Raw genomic sequence first — 21,879 nt, 5'->3', positions numbered from 1 at the left:
TCGAAGATCTGTAACTCGGTTCTCAGTTCTAGTTTATTGGTCTGATAGTCTGTCTTTATTTTAGTACCACACGTTTTTATTCTTATGGCTTTATAGTATAATTTTTAAACTTGGAGAAAGAGAAACTGCCATCTTTCCCCCTCACTAGTATTGCTTTGTGTATTCAGGAAGTTTTATACTCCATGTAATTCTAAGCAGCTTTTGGTCTATGTCTTTTTTAAAGTGTTACAAATATTTTTATAAGGACTCTATTGAATTTGTAAAGTGTGTTGGGTAGAACTGTCGTTTTGACACTATTGGTCCGTCTAATCAATGAACAGGGGATGTATCTCCTTTTCTTGTGGCTTTTATTTCTTTTAGTTATGATTTATAGTCTTCTTAACAGAAGTGTTTTGTCTCTTTTATTAAGCTGATTTCCACGTACTTAATTTTCTGAGGCACAGTTGTGAATCTTACTCTTTACATTTGTCTTTATTTTATCAGTGAATTCACTGTTCAAAAAATTTTTCTATTTGGTATAATACAAATTGTTCTCGTTTTAATGGAAATCAAATCTTCAAAGATCAATAAGCTAAATATTATTGATTTTTGGTTTTTGCCTGTGTTTTCAGATTATACATTTAATTCTTCAAACCATTTTATACTATGTGCCTAGTATAATAATATTTTACTTTTGACTGTCCCAAGTTTACTTACAAAATTTATTGAGGACACTTTCCTTTTCATTTCTAATATAAATGTATGCATTTTTCTTGCTCAAATATTCTAGCTAGGATTTTTAATACGCATTTGATAAAATTGGCAGAAGTGTATATTTTTGTTTTCTGCCTGATCTTAGAAAACAATTTCAGCTTTATACCATTAATGTTAATTGTAAGTTTGTCATGTAATGTTATTATTACTTAAGTGATTATGGTCAGTATATATTAACCTCACTGAGAATTTTCATGGTAAATGTATCTTGAATTCTGTCACATTTTCTGCACTATTTAATAATTATTTCATTTTTATTAACATGGTACATTATATTTGAATCATCCTTTCTTCTCTGAAATAAATCTCAAATGAGTATGATGTTCTTTGTTGAATGTGGTATTGAATTGGTTATATTTTGTTTGAGAATTTTTGCATATAAGAACTTCAGAGATGCTGGGTTGCTACTTTCTCTTCTTACCGATTTTGTTTTTTTCTTTAGGGTAAATCTGGCCTCATGTGGTATGTTTGGAAATATTTACTCCCATTTTTTCAGAAGAGTTTGAAAAGTATTGATATTAATTCTTCTGTCAGTGTTTGGTATTATCACTATTCATCTGGTCCTGTGTTTTTATTTCAGAGAGATCTTAAAGGTTTTAATGATCTCTTCATTCATGTATATGTACAAATGTTCTGTGCATAAATTATTTTCTTCAATTCTTGCAAATCTGTAATTTCCTGAGTATTTTTAAGATTTTTTTTTTTAATTGTAATTTTCTGGGAAGTTATCTAAGATTTTCTGAAGAATAGATTCTTTTGTTTTCATTGCCTTTCCTCTTTTTGCATGTCTTTTTATTTTTTTCTTGGAAACCATAAATTTTAAATTTATTATGCAACTTTGGCTGTGAGATTCTTCCTTTATTACCCAGGGTTTTCTTTTTTTTTTTTTCATCATCCTGAGATGTTAAAGTCTTTCAATATCTTTTCTGGGCTGTGTCTTTCCCTAAACACATACAGAGATTTCCTAGTTCCCGTAGTATAGGGAATTCTGTATGTTGTAAATTATGTTTCTTAGTTTTATAACATTTAACTAGTGGTTTAAATTAATATATTCTGGGATCACCAACTTTAATGCAGTTGAAGGCCATGTGGGGGAAGGGAATTGCAGGCTGAATGAGGGTTAGAGACTGAGCACAGTGGCCACTCAACACCTTTATTGCAAAACACAACAGCTAACTAGAGAGAGAGAATAGAAGGGAATGCCCTGCCACAGTGGCAGGGTGGGGTGGGGGGAGATGGGTTTGGGGAGGGTGGGAGGGATGCTGGGTTTACTGGTGGTGGAGAATGGGCACTGGTGAAGGGATGGGTTCCTGAACTTTGTATGAAGGAAGCATAAGCACAAAAGTGTATACATCTGTAACTGTACCCTCACGGTGATTCACTAATTAAAAAAAAATTAAATTAAATTTAAAAAAAAATAAAGTGATATGTCAACTTCTTAACTTTATGTGAACCAATAAAATAAGCACAGTGCCTATGTAAAAAAAATAAAAAATAAATTAATATATTCTATTCTGATCTTTTTATAGTCTTTTTGAACTTTTTTTTACAACCAGTTATGTAAAAAGACTAGCTAGTTCTTTTTCTATCAGGGCCCATTTGTAGAATCTGCAGAATACTGGTAGTGTGTGAACCTGCGTAGTGTATTTGTGTGTTGGAGGAAGAGGGGTTTTTCCCTCCAAGGAAATTGACCTCATAGTCAATTAACATTATTAATATTATTATTATATAGTTCATTAATGCAAAAGGATGTTAGTTCTCAAAAGAAGGTTAGTTATCTCTTTTGGCGGACCAGCTGGTTTTTATTAGCATTTTGTGCCATAGAAGGGTGTAAGATTGTCATCCTATTTCTGCTATGTTGCAACTCCTCTGTCTACTCATTTTATGAACACAAACAATTTCATAAAAAAATAAATATTTGAATATCCACTTGCTGATTGCAATCTCCTTTTGATCCTGGAAGAGAGCTCCTCTGATGTTTATTGATGTGTGCAACTTTTATAATTCTAATAAGCTTTCCATAGGACCATCCTCTATAATAGTTCATTCTTTCAATAGTCTACTGAATAGTCAACTGTTTTTTTCTCATCAGTTTCTGCATATACTGTTAAAAAAGATACTCCTCATTTATTAATATATATTTAAGTGATTGATCTCTTGTTATTTAGTTTTTCCACCACTGCATGGAAAACATGCAGTTGAGCCTCTTGAGCTTACTATTCTTGTTTAGTTCAAAATTTTATACATCAGTCATTGTGGTAGCTTTCCAAACAGAAGCTATCTGTTCACCTGGAAACTGACATCAGTAAACCAGCACCATTTGATTGTCATTTGTCAGCAGTTATCAGAGCATTGCCCAGTGAAAACCAGGATATGACAATAAGAGCTGGCAGCTTTTTATGTGGCTCAAAAATTGCTGTAGAGGAAAAGAGGGTACCTGTCTCTGAATACAATGAGCACCTCCTTGCATTCTCCATAACTATGTTCCTATTAGTTACCATTTTATTTTTGGAGTTCTCTAGACCCTGTATAGTTTCTTAATGATTTTGTTATGATGGGTTTTCTTGTTTGCTTCTTTTACATTAGAGAACTAATCTAGGTATTTCAGTGTTTAGAATTAAGTCCTTTAATCACAGCCCTTTAATCATAGAATTAAATCCTTTAATCACATCCCAAGAAGTGCTCATGAGGCCCCATAGTCCCTTTCAGTGATTCTCAGACAACCCAGTGATTCAATTCGAGGACCCAAGGATGTGGATAGCTCAAGCTCTATATTGTTAAAGTCCTCCTGCACAGTGATGGTCAGGGGACCAGGTTGTGCCTTTGATTGAATTGGGGTCAGCATTCAAGGCTTGTGTTCTAATACTTGTGCTAAAGGGCTATTCCACTCTGTGCTGAGGTGGTGCTCAGGAGACCTTGTGATGCCAGGGACCAAATCCCTTGTGATGCCAAGAATCAAATCCAGACTTCGTCATGCAAAGCTTTCTGGCACACCGAACTGCATTCTTTTTGTTGTTGTTGTTGATTTTTTCTTTAATTTATTTTTTAATAGTTTATTTTTAATTAGTGAGTCAACGTGAGGGTACAGTTACAGATTTATACATTTTTGTGCTCATGTTTCCCCCATACAAAGTTCGATAACCCATCCCTTCACCGGTGCCCATTCTCCACCACCAGTAAACCCAACATCCCTCCCACCCTCCCCAGTCCCGTCTCCCCCCACCCCACACTGCCACTATGGCAGGGTATTCCCTTTTGTTCTCTCTCTCTGATTAGGTGTTGTGGTTTGCAATAAAGGTGTTGAGTGGCCATTGTGTTCAGTCTCTAGTCTATATTCGGCCCACATCACCCTTCCCCCACATGACCTCCGACCACATTTTACTTGGTGTTCCCTTCTCTGAGTTGCCCAGAATGAGAGACCAGCCTCCAAGCCATGGAGACAACCTCCTGGTACTTATTTCTACTATTCTTGGGTGTTAGTCTTATAGTCTATTATTCTATATTCCACAGATGAGTGCAATCTTTCTATGTCTGTCTCTCTCTTTCTGACTCATTTCACTTAGCGTGATACTTTCCATGCTGATCCACTTATATGCAAACGTCATGACCTCATTTTTTCTAACAGCTGCATAGTATTACATTGTATAGATGTACCAGAGTTTCTTCAACCACCAAACTACATTCTTAGTCAGCATATAGACAGTAACAATACATATGATGAGTGAATCATATGTGTAAGAAACTAATATATTCTAGAAGGAAAATACAAGAGCAGAGAACTAAGGAATAACAGTGGTGGTGATCTTTGTGGGTTTTGTATATTTGTTAGAGACAGTTTATAAAATCTCACCAAGAATTGATTCATTGAATATTTGGAAGAAGTGAAAAAATAAGCCATTCAGGCATTTAGGAAAAAGAATATTTCATAAAAGAGGGAATCAGAATTGAGAAGGCACTATGGAAAGCAATAAACATACTAATGTCATAGGTAGGAGTTTGGAGCCTAATACGGTCTATACTTACAGAGATTTCTAAGAATATTGCCTTTTACACAGAAGTGGAAGCCATTGAAAGTAAAAATATTACAGTAACATGAACTTACTTTCTTTTGCATATTGGCTGCATGCATTGTTGAGAATAGATGGTAGATTCAAGCAAGGAATCTGTTTCAGTCGATTAAAATAATGATGAAGGACTTGCACCATGGTGCATTGGATGTGTTAAGACATATGTAGATTTTGGATGCATTTTGATTACAAGCCAAAGGATTGTGTAACATTAAGTTTAGTTAAGGGAGAAAAAAGGCTTAAGGACTGCTTCAGGGTTTTTGACTTGAGCAACTGGGAGAATGATGCTGCCATTCATTTGATTGGAATGATTTGTGTGTGAGTGGGAGTACGGGGACCACACTTTTTGGTGCTCGTCAGCATATTTATCTAAATTTTCCTTCTTTAGGTGTGGAAAGTATAGAAAGTTGGAAAAGGAACAAAAGAAAGGAAATTAATATAAAAACAATATAGATAAGAAAGGTAGTCTACAATTTAAGAAAAGACTAGTTCTGAGTAATTATTTCATGATGATAGAAGTCACTATAATTAATATAATCCCCATCCGAGTGATATTTTGAGCAGGATTTTCAAGGACCAAGTCTCACTTAGCAGTAACAAAATCTTGCTGATGTCAAAAGTATTGGAATTTCCTGTGTATAGGTATGAGTTTATTTACCATTGACATGATTTTCATTTAAAATTATTTTAAATAAAAATTATTGAAAGTTTTAGAAATAGAAACTAAGGAATATTAAGACATTTTCCATTTACACCCAAGTTGTGGTGAACTTTACCATGTTATCTTTTCTCATTCCATTGCGTATTTATACAGCAGTTTCTTTATCCACTCATTTCTTTGGATTGTTTCCAGATCTAGGCTATCTTAAATAAAGCTATAATGAGCACAGGTTGGCCTAAATCCTTTTGGATTATTTGTTTGATTGGTTTTGGTTTGTTGGTGCCACCTGGGCTGACCCTAGGTGCTCGGGGATTATTCATGTTTTTGTGCTCAGGATCATTCCTGACAGTTGTTCAGTGCTGAGGATAAAACCTGAGTCAGCCATATGAAAAGCAAGTCCCCTACCTGTTGTATTATATCCCCAGTACAAGGTTTTGGAAAAGATGGTTGTTGTAACAGTGTTTATTCTTCCAATCCATGAACAAGGAATATGTTTTCATGTGGTCTTAGAGTAAATGCTCAGGAGTGAGGAGAATTTCAGGGTCTGATGGAAGTTCTTTTCCTGATCTTTCTGAAGTCTCTGAACCATAGCACTGTCCTGTAGCACTATCCTCCCATTGTTCATCGATTTGCTTGAGTGGGCACCAGTAATGTCTCCAATGTGAGACTTGTTGTTACTGTTTTTGGCATATTGAATATGCCATGCGTAGCTTGCCAGGCTTTGCCTTGCGGGCAGGATACTCTCGGTAGCTTGCCAGGCTCCGAGAGGGACAGAGGAACGGAACCCAGGTCGGCTGCGTGCAAGGCAAATACCGTACCCATTCCAGCCTCTCTGAACCATAAAAAGACTAAATCAGGCAACATTCCCACAGATAGTGATTAAGAATTTCTTTTTGCCACATCTTTGCCAACTTAATTTTTCTGAATTTTAATTATTATATCATATCTTGCTGATATGAGGTGATATCTCATTTTAATTTGCATTTCCCTGACAGTAAGTGATAATAAAAAAAAATTTCATATCTCTGTTTTTCATCTTTCTGCTGTCTTTGTAGAAATGTCCATCTATTCTCCCAATTTTGGATAGGGTTTTCTATTGATAGTTTTGTTTTTGAGCTTTGAGAGTGCTCAAATAACGTGAATATTTTCTCCCTATCAGTGAAGTGTCTTTTAATTTCACACCTCATTTTTTTTTTCAGAATTTGCAAGGTTTTTAGTATATTGTACTCATATTTGGTTCTTTCTACTTTTGTTTTCTTTGCTGGCGGATTCATGTCATTGGACATTCCTCTGAGGTCACTATCTTGGAGAGTTACTGATCCTCAGTATATTTTATAGAAGCAGGTTTGGTACAAGGATCTTTTGTTCATTTTGAATTAATCTTTGTGTATGGCCTAAGCTAATTTTATTCTTTTGCACATGACTATTCAGTTTTCCTAGCACTATTTGTTGAAGAGTCTCTCCTTGCTCCACTTCATGCACCTATTCCCTAAGTCATAAATTAACTGTGTATACATCAGAGGGTTTATCTTCTGGCTCCCAAATCTGTCTCATTAATCCAAGGGTCTTATCTTTTGCCAATGATGCCCTGTAGTTTGGATTACTGTATAGCCTTGTATTAAAGTTTAAGGTCTGGGACTGCAGTGTTGCCCACATGTTTTTATCCTTATGATAGAGTTGGTTATTCTGGGAGTTTCATAGTTCTTTGAAAAAAAATGCCCTAGGAATTTTGATGATCATTTTCTGCTTCAGCATATTTCTTTGGATAAAATGGTAGTTTTAATGGATTCTTAGATTCCAGTCTATGACCAAGAACTGAATTTCCATTTGTTGTGACTTTTATTTCATTCAGAAATGATTTATCATTTTCTCTCAGTAGGTATTTCACCTACTTTGTTAAATTTATTTCTAGATGTTTGAATGTTGTTTACATGTTTTTAAAGGTATCTTTTTAATTGGTTTCTCCTCTGCATTGTTGCTAACATATAAACATGCAACAGATTTATATGTTAGCAACAATTAGACTCTTTCTTTACCAAGTTTAGTCTTATATTTATCTTCCTTATCCAACTGCTGTGTCAGGGCACCCAATACTTTATAGAAGAGAAATAGTGAAATTGGACATTCTTATCGTGTGCCTGGTACTTGGGAGAAGGAAGTTTACCAGTTTTTTCCCATTAAGTATAATGTTAGCTGTGGGTTATTGTATATTACCTTTACAATAACGAGATAAGTTTTATTAGTCTCCGTTGTGCAGAAAGTTTTTACCATGAATGAGCTTTAGATCATCTTAGAAATTTCTCTGTATCTATGAAGATTGTTCAGTATTTTTTGTCTTCTGTTGTATTGTTATTCCACATTACTTGATTCGTGCATATTGAACCATTGTTGAATCCCACTTAATCATCATATATGATGAATACCTGAACTGCTATCAACTGTCACTCTTATTACATCTCTTACTGTCTTCCATAAATTCTAGTAGCTGTGTCTTCATTCTCATTTGTACTCAGAATCTTTCTGTTACTTCCTCTGATTCAGCTGTTATTCAGTAATAAGTTTGTTATTCAACTTTCAAGTGTTTGTTTTATTTTCCCAAACCAAACAGTTTCTTTCTGTTTGTAGTTTTTCAGCTTCAAAACATGAACTAAGAGGGTGCTTGATATGATTTATGTTTTATTGACTATAGAGACTTGAATTATGTCCTATCCTTGAAAATGATTTATGATCACTTAAGAAGAATGAGTATTCAGCTTTTGGAGAGATGGAAGCCTTATAAATATTAAGTTCGTATCTTGTATTTTTTCTTTTAGGGCTTCTGGTTTTTTAATGATTATCTAATTCATCTATACAATGGTAGTACTAAAGTCTACTTAGTGTGTGTTGCTGACAATATTTTTCCTCAGATATACTAATTGGTTTTTTTTAGTACTTTGATAATCTTTTATATGTATCATATATGTTAGTTTTGTCTTAATATGTAAATTCTTTCATCATTATATAATATCCACCTTTACTTTTTATTACCTTAATCAGATTGAACAAATTTATATGATATAAATATAGCTGTCTTTGACTTTTTAGGCTACCGTTTGCATGTATGATTGCTTCTCAGCCTTTGTATTTAAGTCTGTTTGTTTAAACAAATCTCTCTTTTTAATTTTTTTTTTTTTGCCTTTTGGGTTACACCCGGCAATGCACAGGGGTTCCTGCCTCGTGCACTCAGGAATTACTCCTGGAAGTGCTCAGGGGACCATATGGGAAGCTGGGAATCAAACCCCTGTCGGCTGCTTGCAAGGCAAACGCCCTACCCGCTATGCTATCAATCCAGCCCCTAGACAAATCTCTTGTAAGCAACAGAAGGTCGGGTTTAATTTTCTGACCCAACCATCCATTCTGTGTCTTCTAATTGGTGAGGTCAGACCACCATTAATATTAAACACAATTATTGAAATAATGGAACTTATTTTTGTTGGTATGAACCCTGGATTTTTAGTTGTTATTCTTTAGGATGCATGTGTGTGTATGTGTTTTAAATATGAGACCATTTAGAGTATCTTGCAGTCCAAGTTTAGTGACCAATAACTTCTAGATATTTTTTGTCAACGAAGTTTTATATTGTACCACTGGATTACATATTCTTAATTTAGATGCCTTTTTGATTCATTGTATTGGATATATTATGCCACTTTCTTCTAGTCTATACAGTTTCATTTGATAAACCTGCTGTCTGTTTCTTCCTCCGTAAATGGCAAGTCAGTGTGGGTAACTAGGCCAGGAAGAGTTCCAGTGGGGCTCACCTAAAAGGTGAGGGAGAACTGGACACTCATTGAACACTGATCTGCCAGACTGGGGCTGTCTTTCCAGGTAGACAGATGATATGGGATGCCAGGCTGGACAGGTTCAATATTGACATTATTACATATTGCCTGTATGAAATTTAAGTACTGTTAATCGCATTTATTCAGTTAATATATTAGTAATAAAATGAACCTTGGTGAATTATTCTAAGGATCACTGTATCGCTGTATCACTGGCATCCCGTTGCTCATAGATTTGCTTACTCAAGCACCAGTAATATCTCCATTGTGAGACTTGTTACTTTTTTTGGTGTATCGAATACGCCACGGATAGCTTGCCATGCTCTGCCGTGCGGGTGAGATACTCTCAGTAGCTTGCCGGGCTCTCCAAGAGGGAGAACGCGGGTCGAACCCTGGTCGGCCACATGCAGGGAAAATGCCCTACCCACTATGCTATTGCTCCAGTTCATTCTAAGGATGTGCCTACATTTTTTTAAATAATAAACAATTTGTAAAGGAGGTGATGCATTTGTCCCTCATCATGAAGTAATGTTCCTTTCCTGGGGATGGAAAAATAATACAGCAGCAAAGACACTTGTCTTTCTTGCACTGACCCAGGTTGTATCCTAGGCACCACCTAAGGTCCCCTAAGCACCCTCAGAATTGTTCTCTGAGTACAGAGCCAGGAGTAACCCCCAAGAATGTCACCTGCTGCCCAAAACAAACCATAAGAGATGTCTTCTTCATACTTCTCTGCCATTTCCTACTGTTCATTCCCATCAAAACACCCAACCACCCCCCTCTGGTGTAGAGGTGAATTACCTGTATGTATCTGAACCTCTAGATCCAAACTCCATAAGCATAAGCACAAAACCTAAACTACAACTAAACTTAAAAATGTGAGTGTGAAGGAGTCAGGTAGTTGGGTAGGAGAGAATCTGGGGTAAGAGGCAGAGGGATGGGGACGCATGTTAGAGAAATTGGAGGTGTGAATACTATTTGCCTGAAGCTCCAGTGAAACCAACTATATAAATCACAGTGTCTTAATAAAATTAAAAAATGTATAACTACCACAAAACAAGTGTGGGGTAAATGAATTTTAGACCAAATGTTGTTTTTAAGGAAAATGAGAAATAAGAGAGGATTTGGAAAATAAATACAAGAAGAATTATTTTTCTGCTTCCTGTCCTAAGGAAGAAAAATCTCATTTTTAATGAAATTATATTTTCTATAAAAATTATATTTAATAGTCATTACTTAATATTTTACTGTAGACACATATATTTGAAACTTTTTCAAATGCATTTTTATTCTGTATACCCAAGCATTTTTAGGACACTTAATTTATAATCATGATCAACAAATGTTTTTTTAAGTATTATATTGTTTTACCACTAAGTTTTGTCACTGTTATTTTTAACTTTTTGTTTTGACATGTTGCTTTTAACTGTAATTAAAAATTATTGGCATCTGTGTTTATTTTTTAGCTTGTGCATACCTTATCTTCATTGTAGAACTAATTAGTATGTGAAATTTAGTACCATTAGATCTGTGTTAAGGGGAAATTCTAATATTATCAGACTCATAATATGGTAGAAATTCATTTTCATATATAAAATATATACATGTATTTATTCCAGTCTCGTTCTGAAAACAAAGAAGTGTTGCTTTTTTTTGTTTACTAATTCAAATGACTTAACATCTTAAAGCAAATCAGATACATATTTACCTCTTCTGTGAATCTCTTTTTGACTGCTTATAAAGAAATACTGTCTTTTGACTTACTGTAATAGTAATGTGACTGATTATTTCTATTAATTTATGTGTTTTAAAAATAATTTAAAACCGGGGCTGGAGCAATAGCACAGTGGGTAGGGCGTTTGCCTTGCATGTGGCTGACCCGGGTTCGATTCCCAGCATCCCATATGGTTCCCCAATCACTGCCAGGAGTAATTCCTGAGTGCATGAGCCAGGAATAACCCCTATACATCGCTGGGTGTGACCCAACAAGCAAAAAAAAAAAAATTAAAACTGCCCCATTTTCTTAGTCTTCTGCCACTTAACCCCATCTCTTGTTATCTCTCATATTATTATCACATCAATCACTTATTTCTTTGATAGTCAACTCTCTCAATAATACTATCCTTCACAGACTAGCCTGAGCAGATAGAACTTAGTCACTTCACCCTTCCCATACCTCCAACCAATACATTACCTAGTTATACTCTTTGTGGGTCTTAAAAATACTTATTTAACAGTAATTTAGCTAAAATGGTTATAATATTAATTTTAAGCTATTTAGTATACAGTTTAATGACACCTCCACCAGTAGCAAAGTGCCAGAGACCATTTATCACTTTCCTTATGTGACTTCTAGTGCACACTTCCTTCCCAGCCTCTTTTTCCCCTTCACTAGGTAACCTCAGTTCTGTCGACCCTCTAGTTCAGTCAAGTAGCAAAAGGGAAGATTTCATTTTTCCTTAAACTGATTGGAATTCCTTCCCTCCCTCCCTCCTTCCCTTCCTTCTTTCCTTCCTTCCTTCCTTCCTTCCTTCCTTCCTTCCTTCCTTCCTTCCTTCCTTCCTTCCTTCCTTCCTTCCTTCCTTGCTTCCTTGCTTCCTTCCTCCCTCCCTCCCTCCCTCTCTTCCTTTCATTCTTTGGTCCACACCTGACTATATTTGGGAATCATTCCTGGTGCAGCTTTCAGGGAACATATGTGGTTCCAAGGGATTGAGCCAGCATCAGCTATATGCATGGCAAGCACCCTACCTGCTATACTATTGCTTCAGAACCTGTGTAACAGTTTCTTATCTACTCACCATATTACCACTTGAATTATTTCCAGATCTTGGCTATTGTAAATAATGCTGCAATGAACAGAATACATGTGACACGTGTATCTTCAAATTAATGTTTTTTCTTCTTAGGATGGATACCAAGAAGTAAAATTACTGGGTCAAATGGGAATTGTATTTTTTAAAAAATCTTTTTGAGAAATCCCCATGTTATTTTCCATAAAGACTGAATATGAGAATATTCTCGCCAACAGTGATGAGCATCCTTTACTCACCATGTCCCAACCAACAAAACTATTTCTGGTCTTTCTGATACATGCGACTCTGGTGATATCTCATTATTATTTTGATTCAATTTGCATTTCCTTGGTGATAAGTGATGAAGAACAGTTTCTCATGTCTACTGGCCACCTGTGTGTCTTCTTTTTGTTGTTGTTTATTTTTATTTGGGGGGCCATTCTCAGTAGTATATGGGCTTACTCCTGACTGCACTCAGGAATCGCTTCTGCTGGTGCTTACTTAGTAAGGGCCAAATGAGGTGCTGTGGATTGAACTTGGGTCAGCCACATGCAAGGCAAGTACTGTCCTCTGTATTGTTTCTCTGGCCATTGTATGTCTTCTTGAGGAAATCAGCCTCCATCAGTTCAGCCTCTTTTTGCTGAATTTTCCATAAATCATGGGTTGTTAGTTATTTTGTTATTGTGAGTCTTAGGAGTATGTTTTATATCTTGGATATTAGTTCTTTGTCATATGTATGGAATATACATATTTTTCCATTCATTATGGTGTCCGTTTATTTTAACTGTTGGTACTTTCAACAAAGCAGTTTTATTTGGTTTCTCTCTCTCTTTCTTTGCCAGTGGGATTGATTCATTATGATTTCTTTGAGGTGCCAGAGTAATAGTACAGTGGGTAGAACGTTTGATTTGCTCTATCCCTGGCATCCTATATGGTGGTACCCCAGGCACTGCCAGAAGTAATTCCTTAGTGCAGAATCAGGAATAATCTGTGAATATCAACAGGTGTTACCCAAAAAAACAAAAAAATAAAAAGATTTATTTGAGAACAGAATCCCAAATATTTCTGCCTCTTTTTCCTCTGTGTATTTCATGAATTCAATCAAATTTCCAGGTCTTTAGTTCATTTTAAATTAACCTTTGTCTGTGTATGAGCTACAGTGTTCTAGGTTCATATTTTTTTTACAGATAACTATCCAGTTCTCACAACACTATTTATTTAAGAGACTTCCCCCCTCTACTAATAAGCACCTCCCTCCTTCTTTTATCTCTTACTTCAGAGGGTTTACTTCTGGGTTCTTTACTCACTACTAAGCTGCTCTGATTACTATAACTTATAGTGAGTTTTAAAATTATGTATGTTACCTACCATCTTCTTTTTTTTAGTTGCTTTTGTTATTTGGGGAGTTTTATGGTTTTAGTAATTTATTTTTCTTTTTTTTTTTTTTGCTTTTTGGGTCACACCCGGCAATGCACAGGGTTCATTCCTGGCTCATGCACTCAGGAATTACCCCTGGCGGTGCTCAGGGGACCATATGGGATGCTGGGATTCGAACCTAGGTCAGCCGCGTGCAAGGCAAACGCCCTACCCGCTGTGCTATCACTCCAGCCCCCAGTAATTTATTTTTCTATGTACTTTCAGAATACCGTTGGAATTTTGATAGGGATTACACTGACTACATCTCTATAATATTTTGGGTCATATGAATAGTTTAACTATTTTAATTCTTCAAATTCATAAACACTGAATTCCTATTTACTTCTTTAGTCTTCTGTTTCTTTTAATAATAATAGTTTTCAAATATCTTTCACCTCCTAGGTATGTGATATATTTGAACAAAATTTTTAAATGAAAATAGCTTTTTTTTTTTTTTTTTTTTTTTTGGTTTTTGGGTCACACCCGGCGATGCACAGGGGTTACTCCTGACTCTGTCACTCAGGAATTACCCCTGGCGGTGCTCAGGGGACCATATGGGATGCTGGGATTAGAACCTGGGTCAGCTGCGTGCAAGGCAAACGCCCTACCCGCTGTGCTATCGCTCCAGCCCCGAAAATAGCTTTTTTTTTTTTTTTTTTTTTTTTAATTTTTATTAAATCACCATGTGGAAAGTTACAAAGTTCTCAGGTTTATATGTCAGTTATACAATATTCAAACACCCATCCCTTCACCAGTGCCCATATTCCACCACCAGAAACCCCAGTATACCCCCCGCCCCCACCCCCTACCCCCTACTGTATAACTAATGAATTTCACTTCGTTTTTTCTTTACCTTGATTACATTCCATAATTCAACACAAAACTCACTATAGTTGACATAACTCTCTCTCTCTCTCTCTCTTTTTTTTTTCTCTTTTTCCTTTTCCCTTTTTTTTTTTTTCTTTTTCCCCCTCATCCCCCTTCCTGCGCCTCATAGTATGGTGTACGCCACGCCACGTCGGCCAGCGTGGGGCTTTTGCTTAGTTCACAGTCCAGAGGTGGCTGCTACATTAAAAACCTTCAATATTTTCAACAAAAACTTACTGTTATTATTTGGAGTTTCCCCCCAAGTCAGACCTGTTCAAATGGAACCAATTCACATTGCTGACAATTATAAATGTTAAGTCGCGCGGACGCGGCCGCGTCCGCGCGGTTTTGGGTTTCTGTATAAAGTCCAGGGAGAATTCTGCCAGAAATTACATAGCCCAGCTCACAGTCCCAGTGCATTGCTGTAAGAAGTCTCTGAATTCAAAGTCTTTAGGCGCAGAGGGTCCGATTCGCGCTCAGCAGCTCCGGGTTTATCTGGGCCGAGGGCGTGCCGGTTACGCCCCCTTCCCATGAGTTCCTGGGAGCCCCCAAAGTAAAATCCGAATACCTGTGGGTCTGGAATCAGAAGATGGCGCCTGCCACATGGTGCCGCCAGCCCGCCGCTTTCCATGCAGGAAGACAGGGTGGGGGGGGGGAAAAAATCCACCCCCAGCAGCACCGAGTTGTAGCCCAGTTTGGTGTCCCAATGCATTGCTCTCAGGTGCTGCGCTGGATGCCCTAATGTGTTACATCTTTGGAGTCAAAGTCTTTAAGCGCCGCAGAGGGTCCGATTCGCGCTCAGCAGCTCCGGGTTTATCTGGGCCGAGGGCGTGCCGGTTACGCCCCCTTCCCATGAGTTCCTGGGAGCCCCCAAAGTAAAATCCGAATACCTGTGGGTCTGGAATCAGAAGATGGCGCCTGCCACATGGTGCCGCCAGCCCGCCGCTTTCCATGCAGGAAGACAGGGTGGGGGGGGGAAAAAAATCCACCCCCAGCAGCACCGAGTTGTAGCCCAGTTTGGTGTCCCAATGCATTGCTCTCAGGTGCTGCGCTGGATGCCCGAATGTGTTACATCTTTGGAGTCAAAGTCTTTAAGCGCCGCAGAGGGTCCGATTCGCGCTCAGCAGCTCCGGGTTTATCTGGGCCGAGGGCGTGCCGGTTACGCCCCCTTCCCATGAGTTCCTGGGAGCCCCCAAAGTAAAATCCGAATACCTGTGGGTCTGGAATCAGAAGATGGCGCCTGCCACATGGTGCCGCCAGCCCGCCGCTTTCCATGCAGGAAGACAGGGTGGGGGGGGGAAAAAAATCCACCCCCAGCAGCACCGAGTTGTAGCCCAGTTTGGTGTCCCAATGCATTGCTCTCAGGTGCTGCGCTGGATGCCCGAATGTGTTACATCTTTGGAGTCAAAGTCTTTAAGCGCCGCAGAGGGTCCGATTCGCGCTCAGCAGCTCCGGGTTTATCTGGGCCGAGGGCGTGCCGGTTACGCCCCCTTCCCATGAGTTCCTGGGAGCCCCCAAAGTAAAATCCGAATACCTGTGGGTCTGGAATCAGAAGATGGCGCCTGCCACATGGTGCCGCCAGCCCGCCGCTTTCCATGCAGGAAGACAGGGTGGGGGGGGGGAAAAAAATCCACCCCCAGCAGCACCGAGTTGTAGCCCAGTTTGGTGTCCCAATGCATTGCTCTCAGGTGCTGCGCTGGATGCCCGAATGTGTTACATCTTTGGAGTCAAAGTCTTTAAGCGCCGCAGAGGGTCCCCGAAAATAGCTTTTTATGTTTGTTTACATTATAAAAATATGACATGCCTTTTGGGCTTCTTGGGGAGGCACACCCTGTGGTGCTCAGGACTTACTCCTGGCTCTGAACTCAAGGGTCACTCCTAGCAGTCCCCAGAGGGCCATAGTAACCAGGGATGGAACCTTGCCAAGCAAGGGTCCTATCTAACTGTACTGCCTCTCCAGTCCTACTATAACATATCTTTCTTGCTTGCTGTTTCACTGTTACTGATTTATTTATAAAATTTTTTTGAGTTGAATCTTTAGGATATTCTTTATATATTATTCTGTCTTACACAAATGGTGATAATTTATCCATATGTACTCTGAAAGGACTGGTTTTATCATCCCCTATTCTTAGAAGACCCCCCATATTTCTTAATACAGCTTCCCAGAATATTTATTAGATTTTTCTATATACCTGCTTGTTATGTCTGTGTGATCTATGAGAAAGAAATCATATCTTTTCTCTTTGTATAAATCAATTGATACTTATATAATCCTTAGAATTTACTAGAAATTTTTTTTAAGGCAACATTTTACGTGATGTTGTTACCTAACTTACAGGTCCATCAGTTAACTTAATTTCTCCCTTTCCTTTTCTTTTGTTGATACTACTGTGCCAAGGACTGAACACTTTCACTTACTCACATAGTTGCGCTGTACTGGAGACTGCATATATGGTTATAGTACCACTGATCAAAACAGCAGAACTGCTGCAATCACTGTCAGGCCTATGGGGCCATTTCATTGATTGAACTCTTGACTTCATTGGCCTCATACTTACAGGGCTCTAATCTTGAACTATTTCCATGGTCCAAAGAATTTTGTTTAGGGGACCAGAGATATAGTACAGCAGGTAGGGCACTTGCTTTGGACATGGTTGACCCAAGTTCAATTCCCAGGACCACATATGGTCCCCTGAGCACTGGCAGGAGTCATTGCTGAGTGCAAAGCCAGGAATAACACCCCGAGCATTGCCAGGTGTGCCCCCAAAACAAAACAAAAAACAATTTTGGATTTTTCATTTGTTAAGGGGCCTCTCTTGGTGATGCTCAGGGGTTATTCCTAGCTCTCTACACTTAGAAATCACTCCTGGGGGTGCTCAGGGGACCATATGGAATGCCAGGGATCAAACCCAGGTCTTTCAAAGTGAGTCAAGTGCCCTACATGCTGTACTATTGCTTCAGCTGCCAAGAATTTTATTTTGGAGTGAATAAAATTTTGTTTAGTATATCATAAAATAATTTTTGCATGATAACTTAATTGTGCATTTTAAATTTTTTAGAGGATGTTTATTAACTATATCGCCTTTGCCTTCTTTTTTACAATACTGAATACCATCTGACTAACTAGAATAAAAGTTCTTAGAGGGCAACTGTACTTGTTTTCTTTGTATTTTCCAGTATTCTAGCATGTTCATTTGTTCAGTGAATTATTGAATAACTGAAATAACCTATCCCTGACATCTTGGAATTCACTCATTGGAATTTATTTGTTTGATAAACCATGTAGTTCAGCAAACCTTTATTGTCTATGATATGCATATGCTAAGTAAGCACTGCAGATATAGAAACAAGTTATGATGTGACTTGGGGGGTCTGGTTTAATTAACTTAAAAATATTTGCTCTTATAATTAATTTAAGAGTTACTGTATTATATAAAACTTAAAAGTCTTTGAGCACTTAGGGGACAGACCCCTGTGAGGAGTGATTTCTGAACACAGAGCCAGGAGCATGCCCCCCCCCATCACACACACACTAAATAAAACAAATAAACGTTGAATTCTTAAATCTTACTTCTATTAAATAATACTGTAGTATTTTTATACTTACTCTTTTTGTCACTAATTTTAAGTATTCAGATATTATTGGTCATACCCTGTTGGAATGACATGTGGATTGTAGCATTTTTACTCCGTCTGTTTATCATTTATCTTTTTAGCTTAACCAAGGTCAGTTGTTTCTCCAAAGATAAGAAATATGATGCAGAGTCTAATGTTCTTCTATATGTATTATTTATAATATAATTGTGATTTTCAGGCAGTGTGAAATTGATCCATCAAGGGTTTTGTTTAGTATCGTGCCAGAAGTCGACACTCACAAAACTTCTTAAGATGGTGTTATTTTTGAAACATGAATCATGTTTTTAATTGTTCATATGCTAAGAACTTCTGGTTAACATTAGTAGTTAAGATTTATGTTCACAATTGGAGAATTTATGTTCAGAATTGCCTTTTTATATATTTTTGCTTTGAAATACATCGAGTTTAATGTTGGCACCTGAGTAGATTATAACTTATTTTCATAAAGTTGCCTGTGTAAAAAGTGACAAGAAAGTAGATGAAATTTTTATATTGTTTCTATTTCCAAAGTGCACAATTTAGTATTAAGTGTTTTATGTGCAATCTGTATCCTTTTTTAGTAATTGACTTTTTCATTCAGTAGGATATTAACAAATAACAGTGATTTTTACTAAATTATATCATCATAGTTTCTCAAGTTAATGGATTTGAAACATGGAAATATTTTTAACTGTATTCCTATTTTAGTAAAAGTTATTCCTTTTCTTTATAAGGGTAACGGATTTTGGCTAATTTTCTGTATCAAGATAGTTTTTGGTTATTTTTTGTGTTATTACCAGTAATCTCTTTCCCCGTTATTGATAGTGTGGTCCCAGGCTCTTCTGATATTGAAGAAAGTAAAATATTTGTATTTTTGGTACATAGAACACATATTAAACATTTGGCTTTTTCTTTTGTAGGATGAAGTGGCACACACTCTAACTGAAAGCAGAGTATTAAAGAACACTAGACATCCTTTTTTAACAGTAAGTGACTGGAGGACAGATGTTACAATCAGAGCATTTTAAATTTGAGAAAGTTTTATTTCTGGACAAAAAGCTATAAAAATTTCATTTTAAGTAACATTCATTCACATATGCCATTTTCTTTGTGGAAAGAATAAGGTTTTTTGGTCTTAATTGGAACATAGGGTTGTATATCTTTATAATGTCTTCCTTCAATTACACATATTCATTACTTTCATGAGACTTCTCAAGTGAATCTCACTGCCTATAAAAAATAGCATCCTGACTTGTAAATAGATCTTCAGTGACATTTTAAAAACACCACTGAGAAAATGGTAGACTTGTGATATATTTAATATTAAATATAAATAGTAAATATAAAAAGATAGTACTTCTCTGTTATTGGTTTCTGATAAATTAAGGAGTATTTCCTTCCCATGTGAAATGTAGAAATCTTTATTTAATAGTTTTTATAGAATTGGGTCTTATTTTAGGAATAGGTACTTTTAAATGTATAGGAATCCAGAAAACACTAAATTAAAGGTAGGATGCTTAATTTACTAGACTTATAATAATGTATATCACCTCTTTTGAGACAAACTGACTTTTCTGTAATTGGTTTGTTTATATAGAGGTAAAGTTTGAAAATATATCCAGTTACAGCAAAGCATGTTAAGATTAAAGTGAAAACCATTCTATCAAAAGGGGACCTTTTAATGATTTAGTCTTGTGTGAGATAGAAATTTTCAAAGTATCAACAGATACCTAGAATAACTTTGTCACTTCGTTGTGTCTAATATGCAGTGTAATAAGACAATTCTAAAGTTTTTATATTTTCACAACCTGTAAAATTATATGAACCAATACACTGTTGTATGCATCCAGTGTACGAAGAGTGATATTGAAACTATTAGAAACTAGACTATAACTGCTTCTATAAATATGTACCTGAGACATTTAGTGCAGTAATTCATAGATCTTACTTTAAAGTTATGTGGATAAGAGCTTTGGGAACCAACCAGTTTTAAATGCTGCAATAGATTGAGAAGCGTTTATACAGTAATTAAAGTCATTTCATTTTTACTTAAATTTTAATTTCCCCCTAATAATATCCATTGCTTTTGATATCCATCAGTATCCATCAATCTAAACAAAATTTGTTTTGTGTTTCTCAGAAACTCTAGCTATACTTTTAAGGAACAAAAAGACTCTTAAGAAACGATAATTCTTTTCACTTATGCTTACTGTTTCTAAGTGTTCTATTTTTGGCACCATTGTAAGAACATGGGATTATAATATAACGTTTTTTCTTTTTCATTTCAAGTCCTTGAAATATTCCTTCCAGACAAAAGACCGTTTGTGTTTTGTGATGGAATATGTAAATGGGGGAGAGGTGAGTGAAGAAGTAAATTCAGCGCTTGCATTTTAGTATTTCATTATTTAAAAACTTTAGAATAACAGTTATAATTTAGCTACATATTAGAAATTTGTATAGATATTTCTACTATTGAGTGAATGGCAACTAGATAATTCCTAATGAATTACAATAATTAACTTATTTTTTAGAACTACCATGATATATTGGGAGCCATAATCATTTTTATTCTGTTTTTAAAACTAAAAAAATTTACTACAAATATAATTCTTTAAATTTAAACTTGAAATGTGGAAATTAAGTATTTATGATGCTTTACGAAGTTCAAAAATTTTTGTGAAACTTGTAAGAAAAAAATAATTTACCCATTTTAAACTTAGATGAACAATCCAAGACACATTGTGACTATTTTCCCTTATATAGTGTTAGAGTTTATGCGTGAGCCGTCATTAAAGAAATTGAGTCACTTTACTAGCACATTTTACTATTTTGGTTATTTACCTTCTCCATGTTTTGTATCAAATATAATGTTAAAAGTACTGTACTAATATAGTTAACTGGAAATATTTGCATAGTGAAATTCTGAAATAAGTTTAATTATTTTATTGTTTAATGAGTATTATAATGTCTCATATTTTAAATTGTCTTTCTAAAAAATAAGTTAGATAATGTCTATTGCATATTTTCTCTTAGAATTATCTATATTATAGTATTTAATTTATTTTAAAATATCATTCATGCATTTGGCTGAATGCATTTTGAGTTCCCAGTAGGATTTACGTAACAGTATATGTTAGGACAGCATCCTTTCTATGAAGGGGTTTGTATCTTATTTTGTAAGTATGGAATTTTGTAAGATAATTTTATGTATTCTATAAATTAGAATTTATATTGAAAGTGTTAAGTGATGGTAAATTAATAAAAGAAAATGCTTTATGCGTTAGCTGACATTTAGGATAGGCCTTAAATGCTCAATAATTTCAATATGGAACTGATTTGGGAAGACATTTGAGGCAGAAAGGATGATGTGAACTGAATCACTTGTGGGTGAACATAGTGCAAGAGGAATTTTAATTAGATAATTGAATCCTAGACATTTAGAATTCAGCCCTGAAAAAATAAAATTCTCAGGGATTTTTTTTAAATGTGTATTGTGGAATTATATATATAGTATATATATTAGTATTACATATAGTAGTATATTATATATAACTACATTTATCATTAAGATTTATATAACGTAGTTATGTAATAATGTTAAGTAAAAGATGTGGACATATTGTCACTGTCACTATCACTGTCATCCCATTGCTCATCGATTTGCTCGAGCGGGCATATTGTAGTATCAAGAAGTATCAAAAGTTCATTTTTGTTGTTTGGACTCAGTGGAAATTAGCTAACACATGATTTACTTAAATACAGGAGATTTTGAGGGCAGCATTACAAATTTGTTTTTGAAATGGTTTTCCTAAGATTTCATGGATATGCCTGTGAATATTTCACAGAATAAACAAATGATCAGAAGTATGAATGGATATTTAGAA

General features: G+C 36.1%; 1 protein-coding gene across 4 annotated transcripts in view; it reads left to right on the top strand.

Moving 5' to 3' along the window:
- AKT3 (AKT serine/threonine kinase 3) overlaps window positions 1-21,879 on the top strand; it is a 346,959-nt gene that overhangs the window by 240,715 nt on the left and 84,365 nt on the right. For all 4 annotated transcript variants that reach the window (XM_055147428.1, XM_055147432.1, XM_055147429.1 and 1 more), the window contains 2 exons: window positions 18,916-18,981; window positions 20,285-20,353. In XM_055147428.1, coding sequence (XP_055003403.1) covers window positions 18,916-18,981; window positions 20,285-20,353 — 135 coding nt within the window. The remainder of the gene's footprint in view (window positions 1-18,915; window positions 18,982-20,284; window positions 20,354-21,879) is intronic.

Source organism: Sorex araneus, chromosome 9, assembly GCF_027595985.1.
Source record: "Sorex araneus isolate mSorAra2 chromosome 9, mSorAra2.pri, whole genome shotgun sequence".
Classification (NCBI taxonomy): domain Eukaryota; kingdom Metazoa; phylum Chordata; class Mammalia; order Eulipotyphla; family Soricidae; genus Sorex; species Sorex araneus.
The sequence above is the reverse complement of the archived record's forward strand: the minus strand, read 5'-3'. Positions and strand labels throughout refer to the sequence as shown.